This window comes from Scyliorhinus torazame, chromosome 19, assembly GCF_047496885.1.
Source record: "Scyliorhinus torazame isolate Kashiwa2021f chromosome 19, sScyTor2.1, whole genome shotgun sequence".
NCBI classification, from domain to species: domain Eukaryota; kingdom Metazoa; phylum Chordata; class Chondrichthyes; order Carcharhiniformes; family Scyliorhinidae; genus Scyliorhinus; species Scyliorhinus torazame.
Genome location: NC_092725.1, coordinates 16,070,169 through 16,092,420, shown reverse-complemented (window position 1 = coordinate 16,092,420; position 22,252 = coordinate 16,070,169). Strand labels below are relative to the sequence as shown.

At 54.0% G+C, this 22,252-nt stretch overlaps 1 protein-coding gene across 8 annotated transcripts in view; it reads right to left on the bottom strand.

Annotated features, from left to right (window-relative positions):
* rnf25 (ring finger protein 25) overlaps window positions 1-22,252 on the bottom strand; it is a 103,657-nt gene that overhangs the window by 57,385 nt on the left and 24,020 nt on the right. For all 8 annotated transcript variants that reach the window (XM_072484087.1, XM_072484089.1, XM_072484088.1 and 5 more), the window contains 3 exons: window positions 16,211-16,280; window positions 14,592-14,663; window positions 14,215-14,355 (listed from right to left, as the gene is read on the bottom strand). In XM_072484087.1, coding sequence (XP_072340188.1) covers window positions 14,215-14,355; window positions 14,592-14,663; window positions 16,211-16,280 — 283 coding nt within the window. The remainder of the gene's footprint in view (window positions 1-14,214; window positions 14,356-14,591; window positions 14,664-16,210; window positions 16,281-22,252) is intronic.

Genomic DNA, 22,252 nt, shown 5'->3' with positions numbered 1-22,252 from the left:
CCCATAGCCCTGTATCAATAGCCAAACTAATCCCACTGCCCCGCTCTCTCCCCATAGCCCTGTATCAATCCCCAAACTAATCCCACTGCCCCGCTCTCTCCCCATAGCCCTGTATCAATCCCCAAACTAATCCCACTGCCCCGCTCTCTCCCCATAGCCCTGGATCAAACCCAAACTAATCCCACTGCCCCGCTCTCTCCCCATAGCCCTGTATCAATCCCCAAACTAATCCCACGGCCCCACTCTCTCCCCATACTCCTGTATTAATCCAAATCTAATCCCACTGTCACGCTCTCTCCCTATAGCCCTGTATCAATCCCAAACTAATCCCACTGCCACACTCTCTCCCCGTAGCCCTGTATCAATCCCAAACTAATCCCACTGTCGCGCTCTCTCCAAATGGCCCTGTATCAATCCCAAACTAATCACACTGCCCCGCTGTCTCCCCATTGCCCTGTATCCATCCCAAACTAATCCCACTGCCCCACTCTCTCCTTAGCCCTGTATCAATCCCCAAACTAATCTCACTGCCCCACTCTCTCCCCATAGCCCTGTATCAATCCCAAACTAATCCCACTGCCTCACTCTCCCCATAGCCCTGTATCAATCCCCAAACTAATCTCACTGCCCCACTCTCTCCCCATAGCCCTGTATCAATCCCCAAACTAATCCCACTGCCCCGCTCTCTCCCCATAGCCCTGTATCAATCCCCAAATTTATCTCACTGTCCGGCTCTCTCCCCATAGCCCTGTATCAATCCCCAAACTAATCTCACTGTCCCACTCTCTCCCCATAGCCCTGTATCAATCCCCAAACTAATCACACTGCCCCGCTCTCTCCCCATTGCCCTGTATCAATCCCCAAACTAGTCCCACTGTCACGCCCATAGCCCTGTATCAATCCCCAAACTAATCCCACTGTCCCGCTCTCTCCCCATAGCCCTGAATCAATCCCAAAATAATCCCACTGCCCCACTCTCCCCTTAGCCCTGTATCAATCCCAAACTAATCCCACTGCCCCACTCTCCCCATAGCCCTGTATCAATCCCCAAACTAATCTCACTGCCCTGCTCTCTTCCCATAGCACTGTATGAATCGAAAATAATACCACTGCCCCAATCTCCACATAGACCTGTATCAATCCCAAACTAATCCCACTGCCCCACTCTCCCCATAGCCCTGTATCAATCCTCAAACAAATCTCACTGCCCTGCTCTCTTCCCATAGCCCTGTATCAATCCCCAAACTAATCTCACTGCCCTGCTCTCTTCCCATAGCCCTGTATCAATCCCCAAACAAATCTCACTGCCCCGCTCTCTCCCCATAGCCCTGTATCAATCCCCAAACTAAACCCACGGCCCCGCGCTCTCCCCATAGCCCTGAATCAATCCCTAACTAATCCCACTGCCCCACTCTCTCTCCATAGCCCTGTATCAATCCCACACTAATCACGCTGCTCCACTCTCTACCCATGGCCCTGTATCAATCCCCAAACCAATCCACTGTCCCACTCTCTCCCAATAGCCATGTATCAATCCCAAACTAATCCCATTGCCCCGCTCTCTCCCCATAGCACTGTGTCAATCCCAAACTAATCCCAATGTCCCGCTCTCTCCCCATAGCCCTGAATCAATCCCAAAATAATCCCACTGCCCTACTCTCCCCATAGCCCTGTATCAATCCCAAACGAATCCCACTGACCCACTCTCCCCATAGCCCTGTATCAATCCCCAAACTAATCCCACTGCCCCGCTCTCTCCCCATAGCCCTGTATCAATCTCCAAACGAAGCCCACTGCCACTTTATCTCCCCATAATCCTGAATCAATCCACAAATTTATCCCACTGCCCCGCTCTCTCCCCATAGCCCTGTATCAATCCCAAACTAATCCCACTGCCCCGCACTCTCCCCATAGCCCTGTATCACTCCCCAAACTAATCCCACTGCCCCGCTCTATCCCCATTGCCCTGTATCAATCCCCAAAATAATCCCACTTCCCCGCTCTCTCCCCATAGCCCTGTATCAATCCCCAAACTAATCTCACTGCCCCGCTCTCTCCCCATAGCCCTGTATCAATCCCAAATTAATCCCATTGCCCCGCTCTCTCCCCATAGCCCTGAATTAATCCACAAACTAATCCCACTGCACCGCTCTCCCCACAGCCTCGTATCAATCCCAAACTAATCCCACTGCCCCACTCTCTCTCCATAGCCCTGTATCAATCCCAAACTAATCACACTGCTCCACTCTCTCCCCATAGCCCTGTATCAATCCCCAAACTAGTCCCACTGCCCCACTCTCTCCCCATAGCCCTGTATCAATCCACAAACTATTCCCACTGTCCCCCCATAGCCCTGTATCAATCCCCAAACTAATCCCACTGTCCCGCTCTCTCCCCATAGCCCTGAATCAATCCCAAAATAATCCCACTGCCCCGCTCTCTCCCCATAGCCCTGTATCAATCCCCAAATTTATCTCACTGTCCGACTCTCTCCCCATAGCCCTGTATCAATCCCCAAACTAATCTCACTGTCCCACTCTCTCCCCATAGCCCTGTATCAATCCCCAAACTAATCTCACTGCCCCGCTCTCTCCCCATTGCCCTGTATCAATCCCCAAACTAGTCCCACTGTCACGCCCATAGCCCTGTATCAATCCCCAAACTAATCCCACTGTCCCGCTCTCTCCCCATAGCCCTGAATCAATCCCAAAATAATCCCACTGCCCCACTCTCCCCTTAGCCCTGTATCAATCCCAAACTAATCCCACTGCCCCACTCTCCCCATAGCCCTGTATCAATCCCCAAACTAATCTCACTGCCCTGCTCTCTTCCCATAGCACTGTATGAATCGAAAATAATACCACTGCCCCAATCTCCACATAGACCTGTATCAATCCCAAACTAATCCCACTGCCCCACTCTCCCCATAGCCCTGTATAAATCCTCAAACAAATCTCACTGCCCTGCTCTCTTCCCATAGCCCTGTATCAATCCCCAAACTAATCTCACTGCCCTGCTCTCTTCCCATAGCCCTGTATCAATCCCCAAACAAATCTCACTGCCCCGCTCTCTCCCCATAGCCCTGTATCAATCCCCAAACTAAACCCACGGCCCCGCGCTCTCCCCATAGCCCTGAATCAATCCCTAACTAATCCCACTGCCCCACTCTCTCTCCATAGCCCTGTATCAATCCCACACTAATCACGCTGCTCCACTCTCTACCCATGGCCCTGTATCAATCCCCAAACCAATCCACTGTCCCACTCTCTCCCAATAGCCATGTATCAATCCCCAAACTAATCCCACTGTCCCGCTCTCTCCCCATAGCCCTGAATCAATCCCAAAATAATCCCACTGCCCCACTCTCCCCTTAGCCCTGTATCAATCCCAAACTAATACCACTGCCCCACTCTCCCCATAGCCCTGTATCAATACCCAAACTAATCTCACTGCACCGCTCTCTTCCCATAGCCCTGTATGAATCCCAAAATAATACCACTGCCCCAATCTCCACATATCCCTGAATCAATCCGAAACTAATCCCACTGCCCCACTCTCCCCAGAGCCCTGTATCAATCCCGAAACTAATCTCACTGCCCTGCTCTCTTCCCATAACCCTGTATCAATCCCAAACTAATCCCACTGCCCCACACTCCTCCCCATAGCCCTGTATCAATCCCGAAACTAATCTCACTGTCCCATTCTCTCCCCATAGCCCTGTATCAATCCCCAAACTAATCTCACTGCCCCGCTCTCTCCCCATAGCCCTGTATCAATCCACAAATTTATCCCATTGCCCCGCTCTCTCCTCATAGCCCTGTATCAATCCGAAACTAATCCCACTGCCCCGCACTCTCCCCGTAGCCCTGTATCACTCCCCAAACTAATCCCACTGCCCCGCTCTATCCCCATTGCCCTGTATCAATCCCCAAAATAATCCCACTGCCCCGCTCTCTCCCCATAGCCCTGTATCAATCCCCAAACTAATCCCACTGCCCCGCACTCTCCCCATAGCCCTGTATCAATCCCCAAACTAGTCTCACTGCCCCGCCCTCTCCCCATAGACCTGTATCAATCCCAAATTAATCCCACTGCCCCGCTCTCTCCCCATAGCCCTGAATCAATCCACAAACTAATCCCACTGCCCCGCTCTCCCCACAGCCTCGTATCAATCCCCAAACTAATCCCACTGCCCCACTCTCTCTCCATAGCCCTGTATCAATCCCAAACTAATCCCACTGCCCCGCTCTCTCTCCATAGCCCTGTATCAATCCCAAACTAATCCCACTGCCCCACTCTCTCTCCATAGCCCTGTATCAATCCCAAACTAATCACACTGCTCGACTCTCTCCCCATAGCCCTGTATCAATCACCAAACTAATCTCACTGTCCCACTCTCTCCCCATAGCCCTGAATCAATCCCAAAATAATCCCACTGCCCTACTCTCCCCTTAGCCCTGTATCAATCCCAAACTAATACCACTGCCCCACTCTCCCCATAGCCCTGTATCAATACACAAACTAATCTCACTGCCCCGCTCTCTTCCCATAGCCCTGTATGAATCCCAAAATAATACCACTGCCCCAATCTCCACATATCCCTGTATCAATTCCAAACTAATCCCACTGCCACACTCTCCCCAGAGCCCTGTATCAATCCCCAAACTAATCTCACTGCCCTGCTCTCTTCCCATAGCCCTGTATCAATCCCAAACTAATCCCACTGCCCCACACTCTCCCCATAGCCCTGTATCAATCCCGAAACTAATCTCACTGTCCCATTCTCTCCCCATAGCCCTGTATCAATCCCCAAACTAATCTCACTGCCCCGCTCTCTCCCCATAGCCCTGTATCCATCCCCAAACAAATCCCACTGCCCAGCGCTCTCCCCATAGCCCTGTATCAATCCCCAAACTAATCCCACTGTCCCGCTCTCTCCCCATAGCCCTGAATCAATCCCAAAAAAATCCCACTGCCCCACTCTCCCCTTAGCCCTGTATCAATCCCAAACTAATCCCACTGCCCCACTCTCCCCATAGCCCTGTATCAATACCCAAACTAATCTCACTGCCCCGCTCTCTTCCCATAGCCCTGTATGAATCCCAAAATAATACCACTGCCCCAATCTCCACGTATCCCTGTATAAATCCCAAACTAATCCCACTGCCCCACTCTCCCCAGAGCCCTGTATCAATCCCCAAACTAATCTCACTGCCCTGCTCTCTTCCCATAGCCCTGTATCAATCCCAAACTAATCCCACTGCCCCACACTCTCCCCATAGCCCTGTATCAATCCCGAAACTAATCTCACTGTCCCATTCTCTCCCCATAGCCCTGTATCAATTCCCAAACTAATCTCACTGCCCCGCTCTCTCCCCATAGCCCAGTATCAATCCCCAAACTAATCCCACTGCCCAGCGCTCTCCCCATAGCCCTGTATCAATCCCAAATTAATCCCACTGCACCGCTCTCTGGCCATAGCCCTGTATCAATCCCCAAACTAATCCCACTGCCCCGCTCTCCCCACAGCCTTGTATCAATCCCAAACTAATCCCACTGCCCCACTCTCTCTCCATAGCCCCGTATCAATCCCAAACTAATCACTCTGCTCCACTCTCTCCCCATAGCCCTGTATCAATCCCCAAACTAATCCCACTGCCCCACTCTCTCCCCCTAGCCCTGTATCAATCCACAAACTAATCCCACTGGCCCGCTCTCTCCCCATAGCCCTGAATCAATCCCAAAATAATCCCGCTGCCCCACTCTCCCCATAGGCCTGTATCAATCCCCAAACAAATCTCACTGCCCCGCTCTCTTCCCATAGCCCTGTATGAATCCCAAAATAATCCCACTGCCCCGCTCTCCCCATAGCCCTGTATCAATACCAAACTAATCCCACTGCCCCACTCTCCCCATAGCCCTGTATCAACCCCCAAACTAATCCCACTGCCTCACACTCTCCCCATAGCCCTGTATCAATCCCAAACTAATCCCACTGACCCGCTCTCTCCTCATAGCCCTGTATCACTCCCAAACTAACCTCACTGCCCCACTCTCTCCCCATAGCCCTGTATCAATCCCAAACTAATCCCACTGACCCGCTCTCTCCTCATAGCCCTGTATCAATCCTAAACTAATCCCACTGCCCCACTCTCTCCCCATAGCCCTGGATCAATCCCCAAACTAATCTCACTGCCCCACTCTCTCCCCATAGCCCTATATCAATCCCAAACTAATCCCACTGTCCCACTCTCCCCATAGCCCTGTATCAACGCCCAAACTAATCCCACTGCCTCACTCTCTCCCCATAGCCCTAGATCAATCCCAAACTAATCCCACTGACCCGCTCTCTCCTCATAGCCCTGTATCAATACCAAACTAATCCCACTGCCCCACTCTCCCCATAGCCCTGTATCAACCCCCAAACTAATCCCACTGCCTCACTCTCTCCCCATAGCCCTGTATCAACCCCCAAACTAATCCCACTGCCCCACTCTCTCCCCATAGCCCTGTATCAATCCCAAACTAATCCCACTGACCCGCTCTCTCCCCATAGCCCTGTATCAATCCCAAACTAATCTCACTGCCCCACTCTCTCCCCATAGCCCTGTATCAACCCCCAAACTAATCCCACTGCCCCACTCTCTCCCCATAGCCCTGTATCAATCCCAAACTAATCCCACTGACCCGCTCTCTCCCGATAGCCCTGTATCAATCCCAAACTAATCTCACTGCCCCACTCTCTCCCCATAGCCCTGTATCAACCCCCAAACTAATCCCACTGTCCCACTCTCTCCCCATAGCCCTGTATCAATCCCAAACTAATCCCACTGCCCCGCTCTCTCCCCATAGCCCTGTATCAATCCCCAAACTAATCCCACTGCCCCACTCTCTCCCCATAGCCCTGTATCAATCTCCAAACTAATCACACTGCCCCACTCTCTCCCCATAGCCCTGTATCAATAGCCAAACTAATCCCACTGCCCCGCTCTCTCCCCATAGCCCTGTATCAATAGCCAAACTAATCCCACTGCCCCACTCTCTCCCCATAGCCCTGTATCAATCTCCAAACTAATCACACTGCCCCACTCTCTCCCCATAGCCCTGTATCAATAGCCAAACTAATCCCACTGCCCTGCTCTCTCCCCATAGCCCTGTATCAATCCCCAAACTAATCCCACTGCCCCGCTCTCTCCCCATAGCCCTGTATCAATCCCCAAACTAATCCCACTGCCCCGCTCTCTCCCCATAGCCCTGGATCAAACCCAAACTAATCCCACTGCCCCGCTCTCTCCCCATAGACCTGTATCAATCCCCAAACTAATCCCACGGCCCCACTCTGTCCCCATACTCCTGTATTAATCCAAATCTAATCCCACTGTCACGCTCTCTCCCTATAGCCCTGTATCAATCCCAAACTAATCCCACTGCCACACTCTCTCCCCATAGCCCTGAATCAATCCCAAAATAATCCCACTGCCCCACTCTCCCCTTAGCCCTGTATCAATCCCAAACTAATCCCACTGCCCCACTCTCCCCATAGCCCTGTATGAATCCCAAAATAATCCCACTGCCCCGCTCTCCCCATAGCCCTGTATCAATACCAAACTAATCCCACTGCCCCACTCTCCCCATAGCCCTGTATCAATCCCAAACTAATCCCACTGCCTCACTCTCCCCATAGCCCTGTATCAATCCCCAAACTAATCTCACTGCCCCACTCTCTCCCCATAGCCCTGTATCAATCCCAAACTAATCCCACTGCCTCACTCTCCCCATAGCCCTGTATCAATCCCCAAACTAATCTCACTGCCCCACTCTCTCCCCATAGCCCTGTATCAATCCCCAAACTAATCCCACTGCCCCGCTCTCTCCCCATAGCCCTGTATCCATCCCCAAACTAATCCCACTGCCCAGCGCTCTCCCCATAGCCCTGTATCAATCCCCAAACTAATCCCACTGTCCCGCTCTCTCCCCATAGCCCTGAATCAATCCCAAAATAATCCCACTGCCCCACTCTCCCCTTAGCCCTGTATCAATACCCAAACTAATCTCACTGCCCCGCTCTCTTCCCATAGCCCTGTATGAATCCCAAAATAATACCACTGCCCCAATCTCCACGTATCCCTGTATCAATCCCAAACTAATCCCACTGCCCCACTCTCCCGAGAGCCCTGTATCAATCCCCAAACTAATCTCACTGCACTGCTCTCTTCCCATAGCCCTGTATCAATCCCAAACTAATCCCACTGCCCCACACTCTCCCCATAGCCCTGTATCAATCCCGAAACTAATCTCACTGTCCCATTCTCTCCCCATAGCCCTGTATCAATTCCCAAACTAATCTCATTGCCCCGCTCTCTCCCCATAGCCCAGTATCAATCCCCAAACTAATCCCACTGCCCAGCGCTCTCCCCATAGCCCTGTATCAATCCCAAATTAATCCCACTGCACCGCTCTCTGGCCATAGCCCTGTATCAATCCCCAAACTAATCCCACTGCCCCGCTCTCCCCACAGCCTTGTATCAATCCCAAACTAATCCCACTGCCCCACTCTCTCTCCATAGCCCCGTATCAATCCCAAACTAATCACTCTGCTCCACTCTCTCCCCATAGCCCTGTATCAATCCCCAAACTAATCCCACTGCCCCACTCTCTCCCCCTAGCCCTGTATCAATCCACAAACTAATCCCACTGGCCCGCTCTCTCCCCATAGCCCTAAATCAATCCCAAAATAATCCCGCTGCCCCACTCTCCCCATAGGCCTGTATCAATCCCCAAACTAATCTCACTGCCCCGCTCTCTTCCCATAGCCCTGTATGAATCCCAAAATAATCCCACTGCCCCGCTCTCCCCATAGCCCTGTATCAATACCAAACTAATCCCACTGCCCCACTCGCTCCCCATAGCCCTGTATCAATACCAAACTAATCCCACTGCCCCACTCTCTCCATAGCCCTGTATCAATCCCAAACTAATCCCACTGCCTCACTCTCCCCATAGCCCTGTATCAATCCCCAAACTAATCTCACTGCCCCACTCTCTCCCCATAGCCCTGTATCAATCCCCAAACTAATCCCACTGCCCCGCTCTCTCCCCATAGCACTGTATCAATCCCAAACTAATCCCACTGCCTCACTCTCCCCATAGCCCTGTATCAATCCCCAAACTAATCTCACTGCCCCACTCTCTCCCCATAGCCCTGTATCAATCCCCAAACTAATCCCACTGCCCCGCTCTCTCCCCATAGCCCTGTATCCATCCCCAAACTAATCCCACTGCCCAGCGCTCTCCCCATAGCCCTGTATCAATCCCCAAACTAATCCCACTGTCCCGCTCTCTCCCCATAGCCCTGAATCAATCCCAAAATAATCCCACTGCCCCACTCTCCCCTTAGCCCTGTATCAATACCCAAACTAATCTCACTGCCCCGCTCTCTTCCCATAGCCCTGTATGAATCCCAAAATAATACCACTGCCCCAATCTCCACGTATCCCTGTATCAATCCCAAACTAATCCCACTGCCCCACTCTCCCGAGAGCCCTGTATCAATCCCCAAACTAATCTCACTGCACTGCTCTCTTCCCATAGCCCTGTATCAATCCCAAACTAATCCCACTGCCCCACACTCTCCCCATAGCCCTGTATCAATCCCGAAACTAATCTCACTGTCCCATTCTCTCCCCATAGCCCTGTATCAATTCCCAAACTAATCTCATTGCCCCGCTCTCTCCCCATAGCCCAGTATCAATCCCCAAACTAATCCCACTGCCCAGCGCTCTCCCCATAGCCCTGTATCAATCCCAAATTAATCCCACTGCACCGCTCTCTGGCCATAGCCCTGTATCAATCCCCAAACTAATCCCACTGCCCCGCACTCCCCACAGCCTTGTATCAATCCCAAACTAATCCCACTGCCCCACTCTCTCTCCATAGCCCCGTATCAATCCCAAACTAATCACTCTGCTCCACTCTCTCCCCATAGCCCTGTATCAATCCCCAAACTAATCCCACTGCCCCACTCTCTCCCCTAGCCCTGTATCAATCCACAAACTAATCCCACTGGCCCGCTCTCTCCCCATAGCCCTGAATCAATCCCAAAATAATCCCGCTGCCCCACTCTCCCCATAGGCCTGTATCAATCCCCAAACTAATCTCACTGCCCCGCTCTCTTCCCATAGCCCTGTATGAATCCCAAAATAATCCCACTGCCCCGCTCTCCCCATAGCCCTGTATCAATACCAAACTAATCCCACTGCCCCACTCGCTCCCCATAGCCCTGTATCAATACCAAACTAATCCCACTGCCCCACTCTCTCCATAGCCCTGTATCAATCCCAAACTAATCCCACTGCCTCACTCTCCCCATAGCCCTGTATCAATCCCCAAACTAATCTCACTGCCCCACTCTCTCCCCATAGCCCTGTATCAATCCCCAAACTAATCCCACTGCCCCGCTCTCTCCCCATAGCACTGTATCAATCCCAAACTAATCCCACTGCCCCACTCTCCCCATAGCCCTGTATCAATACCAAACTAATCCCACTGCCCCACTCTCCCCATAGCCCTGTATCAATCCCAAACTAATCCCACTGCCTCACTCTCCCCATAGCCCTGTATCAATCCCCAAACTAATCTCACTGCCCCACTCTCTCCCCATAGCCCTGTATCAATCCCAAACTAATCCCACTGTCCCGCTCTCTCCCCATAGCACTGTATCAATCCCCAAACAAGTCCCACTGTCCCCCCCATAGCCCTGTATCAATCCCCAAACTAATCACACTGCCCCGCTCTCTTCCCATAGCCCTGTATCAATAGCCAAACTAATCCCACTGCCCCGCTCTCTCCCCATAGCCCTGTATCAATCCCCAAACTAATCCCACTGCCCCGCTCTCTCCCCATAGCCCTGTATCAATCCCCAAACTAATCCCACTGCCCCGCTCTCTCCCCATAGCCCTGGATCAAACCCAAACTAATCCCACTGCCCCGCTCTCTCCCCATAGCCCTGTATCAATCCCCAAACTAATCCCACGGCCCCACTCTCTCCCCATACTCCTGTATTAATCCAAATCTAATCCCACTGTCACGCTCTCTCCCTATAGCCCTGTATCAATCCCAAACTAATCCCACTGCCACACTCTCTCCCCGTAGCCCTGTATCAATCCCAAACTAATCCCACTGTCGCGCTCTCTCCAAATGGCACTGTATCAATCCCAAACTAATCACACTGCCCCGCTGTCTCCCCATTGCCCTGTATCCATCCCAAACTAATCCCACTGCCCCACTCTCTCCTTAGCCCTGTATCAATCCCCAAACTAATCTCACTGCCCCACTCTCTCCCCATAGCCCTGTATCAATCCCAAACTAATCCCACTGCCTCACTCTCCCCATAGCCCTGTATCAATCCCCAAACTAATCTCACTGCCCCACTCTCTCCCCATAGCCCTGTATCAATCCCCAAACTAATCCCACTGCCCCGCTCTCTCCCCATAGCCCTGTATCCATCCCCAAACTAATCCCACTGCCCAGCGTTCTCCCCATAGCCCTGTATCAATCCCCAAACTAATCCCACTGTCCCGCTCTCTCCCCATAGCCCTGAATCAATCCCAAAATAATCCCACTGCCCCACTCTCCCCTTAGCCCTGTATCAATACCCAAACTAATCTCACTGCCCCGCTCTCTTCCCATAGCCCTGTATGAATCCCAAAATAATACCACTGCCCCAATCTCCACGTATCCCTGTATGAATCCCAAACTAATCCCACTGCCCCACTCTCCCGAGAGCCCTGTATCAATCCCCAAACTAATCTCACTGCCCTGCTCTCTTCCCATAGCCCTGTATCAATCCCAAACTAATCCCACTGCCCCACACTCTCCCCATAGCCCTGTATCAATCCCGAAACTAATCTCACTGTCCCATTCTCTCCCCATAGCCCTGTATCAATTCCCAAACTAATCTCACTGCCCCGCTCTCTCCCCATAGCCCAGTATCAATCCCCAAACTAATCCCACTGCCCAGCGCTCTCCCCATAGCCCTGTATCAATCCCAAATTAATCCCACTGCACCGCTCTCTGGCCGTAGCCCTGTATCAATCCCCAAACTAATCCCACTGCCCCGCTCTCCCCACAGCCTTGTATCAATCCCAAACTAATCCCACTGCCCCACTCTCTCTCCATAGCCCCGTATCAATCCCAAACTAATCACTCTGCTCCACTCTCTCCCCATAGCCCTGTATCAATCCCCAAACTAATCCCACTGCCCCACTCTCTCCCCCTAGCCCTGTATCAATCCACAAACTAATCCCACTGGCCCGCTCTCTCCCCATAGCCCTGAATCAATCCCAAAATAATCCCGCTGCCCCACTCTCCCCATAGGCCTGTATCAATCCCCAAACTAATCTCACTGCCCCGCTCTCTTCCCATAGCCCTGTATGAATCCCAAAATAATCCCACTGCCCCGCTCTCCCCATAGCCCTGTATCAATACCAAACTAATCCCACTGCCCCACTCGCTCCCCATAGCCCTGTATCAATACCAAACTAATCCCACTGCCCCACTCTCCCCATAGCCCTGTATCAATCCCAAACTAATCCCACTGCCTCACTCTCCCCATAGCCCTGTATCAATCCCCAAACTAATCTCACTGCCCCACTCTCTCCCCATAGCCCTGTATCAATCCCCAAACTAATCCCACTGCCCCGCTCTCTCCCCATAGCACTGTATCAATCCCAAACTAATCCCACTGCCCCACTCTCCCCATAGCCCTGTATCAATACCAAACTAATCCCACTGCCCCACTCTCCCCATAGCCCTGTATCAATCCCAAACTAATCCCACTGCCTCACTCTCCCCATAGCCCTGTATCAATCCCCAAACTAATCTCACTGCCCCACTCTCTCCCCATAGCCCTGTATCAATCCCAAACTAATCCCACTGCCCCGCTCTCTCCCCATAGCACTGTATCAATCCCAAACTAATCCCACTGCCCCACTCTCCCCATAGCCCTGTATCAATCCCAAACTAATCCCACTGCCGCACTCTCCCCATAGCGCTGTATCAATCCCCAAAATAATCCCAATGTCCCACTCTCTCCCCATAGCCCTGTATCAATACCCAAACTAATCCAACTGCCCCGCTCTCTCCCCATTGCCCTGTATCAATCCCCAAACAAGTCCCACTGTCCCCCCCATAGCCCTGTATCAATCCCCAAACTAATCACACTGCCCCGCTCTCTTCCCATAGCCCTGTATCAATAGCCAAACTAATCCCACTGCCCCGCTCTCTCCCCATAGCCCTGTATCAATCCCCAAACTAATCCCACTGCCCCGCTCTCTCCCCATAGCCCTGTATCAATCCCCAAACTAATCCCACTGCCCCGCTCTCTCCCCATAGCCCTGGATCAAACCCAAACTAATCCCACTGCCCCGCTCTCTCCCCATAGCCCTGTATCAATCCCCAAACTAATCCCACGGCCCCACTCTCTCCCCATACTCCTGTATTAATCCAAATCTAATCCCACTGTCACGCTCTCTCCCTATAGCCCTGTATCAATCCCAAACTAATCCCACTGCCACACTCTCTCCCCGTAGCCCTGTATCAATCCCAAACTAATCCCACTGTCGCGCTCTCTCCAAATGGTCCTGTATCAATCCCAAACTAATCACACTGCCCCGCTGTCTCCCCATTGCCCTGTATCCATCCCAAACTAATCCCACTGCTCCACTCTCTCCTTAGCCCTGTATCAATCCCAAAATAATCCCACTGCCCCGCTCTCTCCTCATTGCCCTGTATCAATCCCAAACTAATCCCACTGCCCCGCTCTCCCCATAGCCCTGTATCAATCCCCAAACTAATCCCACTGCCCCGCTCTCCCCATAGCCCTGTATCAATCCCCAAACTAATCCCACTGCCCCGCTCTCTCCTCATAGCCCTGTATCAATCTTCAAACTAATCCCACTGCCCCGCTCTCTCCCCATAGCCCTGTATCAATCTCCAAACTAATCCCACTGCCCAACTCTCTCCCCATAGCCCTGTATCAATCCCAAAACTAATCCCACTGTCGGCCCATAGCCCTATATCAATCCCAAACTCATCCCAGTGCCCCGCCCTCTCCCCATGGCCCTGTATAAATCCCCAAACTAATCCCGCTGCCCCACTCTCCCTGCAGATGAGATGCGAGACCCTGTCTCTCCGCTCCCAACCCCTCGCTCGTACCGTCTGCTGTTCCGAGTGCTTGGACGTCTGCTGCTGGTCCTGCCGCGCTCGGAGTTCTGCTTCGGAGTGCCTGATGTAGCGGGCGAGACAGTACGAGTGGAAGTAGTGGTAACAAGACGTTTTGGTGAAGGACTCGTCATTCTGAGGAGAGAGAGGACAGACAGGTTACTGGACGAGGAGGGAGAGGCCGTGGGGTTTCGCTGGTGGGGAGGGAGGGGGCGGATCAAACTCAAGAGGGCCTGGGCCAGGGGAAGGTTGGGCGCATCCAAGCGGGCGAGATGGGAGGGCGCTTTTGCGCGTGGCAGGACAGAGTGGCGAGCGGTCACAGGCCAGCTACACGGGCGAGGAGCGGTACGCGCAATGGCAGCAAAACTCACCTGGAATGAATCGAGGCAAATCACACACTGGCAGTGGGGGATGTTGTTGTTCGTGAGAATGTCCTTACCCTTCTGTGAAAGAGAAGATGGATTGAACAGGAGCCATAAGGTCAACGCCTCCCCCCAGCACCCTGTGTTACTGACTGTATCTCTACTGATGTTAATCCAGCTCCCTCACACTGTCACTCAGTAACCCCTCTCCCCCAGCACCCTGTGTTACTGACTGTATCTCTACTGATGTTAATCCAGCTCCCTCACATTGTCACTCAGTAACCCCTCTCCCCCAGCACCCTGTGTTACTGACTGTATCTCTACTGATGTTAATCCAGCTCCCTCACACTGTCACTCAGTAACCCCTCTCCCCAGCACCCTGTGTTACTGACTGTATCTCTACTGATGTTAATCCAGCTCCCTCACACTGTCACTCAGTAACTCCTCTCCCCCAGCACCCTGTGTTACTGACTGTATCTCTACTGATGTTAATCCAGCTCCCTCACACTGTCACTCAGTATCCCCTCTCACCCAGCACCCTGTGTTACTGACTGTATCTCTCCTGATGTTAATCCAGCTCCCTCACACTGTCACTCAGTAACCCCTCTCCCCCAGCACCCTGTGTTACTGACTGTATCTCTACTGATGTTAATCCAGCTCCCTCACACTGTCACTCAGTAACCCCTCTCCCCCAGCACCCTGTGTTACTGACTGTATCTCTACTGATGTTAATCCAGCTCCCTCACACTGTCACTCAGTAACCCCTCTCCCCCAGCACCCTGTGTTACTGACTGTATCTCTACTGATGTTAATCCAGCTCCCTCACACTGTCACTCAGTAACTCCTCTCCCCCAGCACCCTGTGTTACTGACTGTATCTCTACTGATGTTAATCCAGCTCCCTCACACTGTCATTCAGTAACCCCTCTCCCCAGCACCCTGTGTTACTGACTGTATCTCTACTGATGTTAATCCAGCTCCCTCACACTGTCACTCAGTATCCCCTCTCCCCCCGCACCCTGTGTTACTGACTGTACCTCTACTGATGTTAATCCAGCTCCCTCACACTGTCACTCAGTAACCCCTCTCCCCCAGCACCCTGTGTTACTGACTGTACCTCTACTGATGTTAATCCAGCTCCCTCACACTGTCACTCAGTAACCCCTCTCCCCCAGCACCCTGTGTTACTGACTGTATCTCTACTGATGTTAATCCAGCTCCCTCACACTGTCACTCAGTAACCTCTTCCCAGCACCCTGTGTTACTGACTGTATCTCTACTGATGTTAATCCAGCTCCCTCACACTGTCACTCAGTAACCCCTCTCACCCAACACCCTGTGTTACTGACTGTATCTCTACTGATGTTAATCCAGCTCCTTCACACTGTCACTCAGTAACCCCTCTCCTCCCAGCACCCTGTGTTACTGACTGTATCTCTACTGATGTTCATCCAGCTCCCTCACACTGTCACTCAGTATCCCCTCTCCTCCAGCACCCTGTGTTACTGACTGTATCTCTACTGATGTTAATCCAGCTCCCTCACACTGTCACTCAGTGACCCCTCTCCCCCAGCACCCTGTGTTACTGACATGTAAGTCTCCCCGGGCACTGTCTCAGTCAGTACGTACCTCTATCAGTTGGTAAAGGACTTGTCCTCCAGTACTTTCTTCTGCCAGCTCTGTCAGGGTCTGGTAAATGCTGTGTAAATAAAGTTGGCAGTTTGAAAAGTGAGATTTAACACGGTGGGGAATAAACATCTTGGAGTTACCACTGAGCAGAAACCGAACTGGACCCAGCCATATAAATACTGTGGCTCCCAGAGCAGGTCAGAGGCTGGGAATCCTGCGGAGAGTAACTCACCTCCTGACTCCCCCCAAAGCCTGTCCACCATCTATCTACAAGGGCACAAGTCAGGAGTGTGATGGGACCCTCTCCAGTTGCCTGGATGGGTGCGGCTCCCAACAACACTGGAGAAGCTCGACACCATCCGGGACAAAGCAGCTCCCGCTCGATTGCCACGCAAACCCCCACCTTCCACACCCGCTCCCTCCACCACCAACGCACAGCGGCAGCCGTGTGTACCGTCTACAAGATGAACGGCAGCCGCTCGCCGAGGCTCCCCCCCGCCTCCCCCACCCCCCAAACACACACCCACATACAAACCCACACACACACCCACACCATAATGACTCGGAAATATTTTGGCGGCTCCTTCACTGTCAGACGGTCAGTACTAAGGGAATGCCGCACTGTCAGAGGGTCAGTACTGAGGGAGCGCTGCACTGTCAGAGGGTCAGTACTGAGGGAGAGCTGCACTGTCGGAGGGTCAGTACTGAGGGAGTGCCGCACTGTCAGAGGGCCAGTACTGAGGGAGTGCCGCACTGTCAGAGGGTCAGTACTGAGGGAGTGCCGCACTGTCAGAGAGTCAGTACTGAAGGAGCGCCGCACTGTCGGAGGGTCAGTACTGAGGGAGCGCCGCACTGTCAGAGGGTCAGTACTGAGGGAGTGCCGCACTGTCAGGGGGTCAGTACTGAGGGAGCGTCGCACTGTCAGACGGTCAGTACTGAGGGAGCGCTGCACTGTCAGGAGGTCAGTGCTGAGGGAGCGCCGCACTGTCAGAGGGTCAGTACTGAGGGAGTGCCGCACTGTCAGAGGATCAGTACTGAGGGAGTGCCGCACTGTCAGAGGGTCAGTACTGAGGGAGTGCCGCACTGTCAGACGGTCAGTACTGAGGGAGCGCTGCACTGTCAGGAGGTCAGTGCTGAGGGAGCGCCGCACTGTCAGAGGGTCAGTACTGAGGGAGCGCCGCACTGTCAGAGGGTCAGTACTGAGGGAGTGCCGCACTGTCAGGGGGTCAGTACTGAGGGAGCGTCGCACTGTCAGACGGTCAGTACTGAGGGAGCGCTGCACTGTCAGGAGGTCAGTGCTGAGGGAGCGCCGCACTGTCAGAGGGTCAGTACTGAGGGAGCGCCGCACTGTCAGAGGGTCAGTACTGAGGGAGTGCCGCACTGTCAGAGGGTCAGTACTGAGGGAGTGCCGCACTGTCAGAGGGTCAGTACTGAGGGAGTGCCGCACTGTCAGAGGGTCAGTACTGAGGGAGTGCCGCACTGTCAGAGGATCAGTACTGAGGGAGTGCCGCACTGTCAGGGGGTCAGTACTGAGGGAGCACGGTGGGTGTACCTATGCTACACAGGGCTGCAGCGGCTCAAGATGGTGGCTCACCCACCACCTTCTCGAGGGGAAAATTCGGGACAGGGACTGAATACCAGGAAAGGAGGACATGGAAATGGAAGATGACAGAGCATTCAAAGAATTTTCAGAGGAAAGGAATGTTGGGGAATGGGACGGTAGGTCGGATGGAGGGGGTAAGAGGAGGGTATTTTTAAGAGGAGTGGGAGGAAGCGACAACGCTCAGAAAGATTCACTCAGCTTCTTGAACAAAAGGCCAGAGCACTTCAAGGTTACCTTGCATATTGCAGCTGAACATCTAGAGGACCAGATATACAGACACAGGCATTGGATTTAATCCACAGTGCGGCGCTCCCTCGGTACTGACCCTCTGACAGTGCGGCACTCCTTCAGTACTGACCCTCCGACAGTGCGGCACTCCCTCAGTACTGACCCTCTGACAGTGCGGCACTCCCTCAGCATTGACTCTCCGACAGTACGGCGCTCCCTCAGTACTGATCCTCTGACAGTGCGGCACTCACACAGCCCTGATCCTCTGACAGTGCGGCAGCCCCTCAGTACTGACCCTCTGACAGTGCAGCATTCCCACAGTACTGATCCTCTGACAGTGTGGCACTCCTTCAGTACAGACCCTCTGACAGTGCAGCACTCCCTCAGTACTGACCCTGTGTGGTAGTATGTATTGGGGGTCATGTGAGACTGGAAGCCCTAATGTCATTGGCTGACAGATCCCGGGTCCTGGTTGGCCGTTGACCTCTAGCTCCGCCCTGAAGGCGGAGTATAAGAAGCCGGAGTCCTCCCCCGCAGGCCAGTCTACTATTGAGCTGCGGGGGAACAGACACGCTTAATAAAGCCTCATCGACTTCACTCTATTCGTCTCACAGAGTCTTTGTGCGCTACACCCTGTGACAGTGCGGCGCTCCCTTAGTACTGACCCTCTGACAGTGCGGCGCTCCCACAATACTGACCCTCCGACAGTGCAGCACTCACTCAGTACTGACCCTCTGACAGTGCGGCACTCCCTCAGTACTGATGCTCTGACAGTGCGGCGCTCCCTCAGTACTGACCCTCCCACAGTGCAGCACTCCCTCAATACTGATCCTCTGACAGTGCGGCACTCCCTCAGTAGTGACCCTCTGACAGTGCGGCGCTCCCTCAGTACTGACCCTCTGACAGTGCAGTGCTCCCTCAATACTGACCCTCCGACAGTGCAGCACTCACTCAGTACTGACCCTCCGACAGTGCAGCGCTCCTTCACTACCTACCCGCCGACAGTGCGGCACTCCCTCAGTTCTGACCCTCTGACAGTGCAGCGCTCCCTCAGTACTGACCCTCTGACAGTGCGGCACTCCCTCAATATTAACCCTCTGACAGTGCACCACCCCCTCAGTACTGACTAACTGACAGTGCGGCGCTCCCTCAGTACTGACCAACTGACAGTGCGGCGCTCCCTCAGTACTGACCCTCCCACAGTGCAGCACTCCCTCAATACTGACCCTCTGACAGTGCGGCACCCCCTCAGTACTGACCCTCTCACAGTGCGGCGCTCCATCAGTACTGACCCTCCGACAGTGAGGCACTCCCTCAGTACTGATCCTCTGCCAGTGCGGCACTGCCTCAGTATTAACCCTCTGACAGTGCGGCGCTCCCTCAGTACTGACCCTCTGACAGTGCGGTGCTCCCTCAGTACTAATCCTCCGACAGTGCAGCACTCCCTCAGTATTTACCCTCTGACAATGCGACGCTCTCTCAGTACTGACTCTCTGACAGTGCAGCACTCCCTCAGTGCTGACCCTCTGAAAGTGCAGCACTCCCTCAGTACTGACCCTCCGACAGTGCAGCACTCCCTCAGTACTGACCCTCCGACAGTGCAGCGCCTGGTCAGTACTGACCCTCTGAAAGTGCGGCGCTCCCTCAGTACTGACCCTCCGACAGGGCAGCACTCCCTCAGTACTGACCCTCTGACAGTGCAGCGCTCCCTCAGTACTGACCCTCTGACAGTGCAGCACTCCCTCAGTACTGACCCTCTGACAGTGCGGCACTCCCTCAGTCCTGAACCTCCGACAGTGCGAAACACCCTCAGTACTGACCCTCCAACGGTGCGGCACTCCTGACCCCCGACAGCGGGCACTCCCTCAGTACTGATCCTCCGATAGTGCGGCACTCCCTCAGTACTGACCCCCGACATCGCGGCACTCCCTCAGTACTGATCCTCCGATAGTGCGGCACTCCCTCAGTACTGACCACCGACAGCGCTGCACTCCCTCAGTACTGACCCTGCGACAGTGCGGCACTCCTTCAGTACTTACCCTCTGACAGTGCGGCGCTCCCACAATACTGACCATCTGACAGTGCAGCACTCACTCAGTACTGACCACCGACAGCGCGGCACTCCCTCAGTACTGACCCTGCGACAGTGCGGCACTCCTTCAGTACTTACCCTCCGACAGTGCGGCACTCCCTCAGTACTGACAATCCGACAGCGCGGCACTCCCTCAGTACTGACCCTGCGACAGTGCGGCACTCCCTCAGTACTGACCCTCTGACAGTGCGGCGCTCCCTCAATACTGACCCTCCGACAGTGCGGAGCTCCCTCAGTACTGACCCTCCGACAGTGAGGCACTCCCTCAGTACTGACCCTCTGACAGTGCGGCACTCCCTCAATATTAACCCTCTGACAGTGCGGCGCTCCCTCAGTATTGACCCTCTGACAGTGCGGAGCTCCCTCAGTACTGACCCTCCGACAGTGAGGCACTCCCTCAGTACTGACCCTCTGACAGTGCGGCACTCCCTCAATATTAACCCTCTGACAGTGCGGCACCCCCTCAGTACTGACCCTCTGCCAGTGAGGGACTCCCTCAGTATTAACCCTCTGACAGTGCAGCGCTCCCTCAGTACTAATCCTCCGACAGTGCAGCACTCCCTCAGTATTTTCCCTCTGACAATGCGACGCTCCCTCAGTACTGACTCTCTGACAGTGCTGCACTCCCTCAGCATTCACTCTCCGAAAGTGCGGTGCTCCCTCAGTACTGATCCTCTGACAGTGCGGCACACCCTCAGTACGGACCCTCTGACAGTGCAGCATTCCCTCAGTCCTGATCCTCTGGCAGTGCGGCACCCCCTCAGTACTGACCCTCTGACAGTGCAGCATTCCCTCAGTACTGATCCTGTGACAGTGCGGCGCTCCCTTAGTACTGACCCTCTGACAGTGCGGCACCCCCTCAGTACTGGCCCTCGCACAGTGAAGCACTCCCTCAATACTGACCCTCTGACAGTGCGGCACTCCCTCAGTAGTGACCCTCTGACAGTGCGGAGCTCCCTCAGTGCTGACCCTCCGACAGTGCGGCGCTCCTTCAGTACTTAGCCTCCGACACTGCGGCGCTCCCTCAATACTGACCCTCCGACAGTGCAGCACTCACTCAGTACTGACCCTCTTAACAGTGCGGCGCTCCCTCAGAACTGACAATCCGACAGCGCGGCTCTCCCTCAGTACTGACCATGCGACAGTGCGGCGCTCCCTCAGTATTGACCATCTGACAGTGCGGGGCTCCCTCAGTACTGACCCTCTGACAGTGCGGCACTCCCTCGGTACTGACCCTCTGACAGTGCGGCACTCCCTCAGTACTGACCCTCTGTCAGTGTGGCGCTCCCTCAGTATTGACCATCTGACAGTGCGGGGCTCCCTCAGTACTGACCCTTTGACAATGCGGCGCTCCCTCAGTACTGACCCTCCGACAGTGCGGCACTTCCTCAGTACTGACTCTCTGACAGTGCGGCGCTGCCTCTGTACTGACCCTCTGACAGTGCAGCACTCCCTCAGTACTGACCCTCTGACAGTGCAGTGCTGCGTCAGGACTGACATAGACAGTACGGCGCTCCCTCAATACTGACCCTCCGACAATGCAGCGCTCCGTCAGTACTGACCCTCTGACAGTGCGGCGCTCGCTCAGTATTGACCATCTGATCGTGCGCAGCTCCCTCAGTACAGACCCTCTGACAGTGCAGCATTCCCTCAGTACTGACCCTCTGACAGCGCGGCACTCCCTCACTACTGAACCTGCGACACTCCTTCAGTACTTACCCTCTGACTGTGCTGCGCTCCCTCAGTACTGACCCTCTGACAGTGCGGCGCTCCCGCAGTACTAATCCTCCGACAGTGCAGCATTCCCTCAGTATTTACCCTCTGACAATGCGACGCTCCCTCAGTACTGACTCTCTGACAGTGCGGCACTCCCTCAGTACTGATCCTCTGACAGTGCGGCGCTCCCTCAGTAATGACCCTCCTACAGTGCAGCACTCACTCAGTACTGACTCTCTGACAGTGCAGCACTCCCTCAGTACTGACCCTCTGACAGTGTAGCACTCCCTCAGTACTGACCCTCCGACAGTGCAGCACTCCTTCAGTACTGACCCTCTGACAGTACGGCACTCCCTCAATATTAACCCTCTGACAGTGCGGCACCCCCTCAGTACTGACCCTC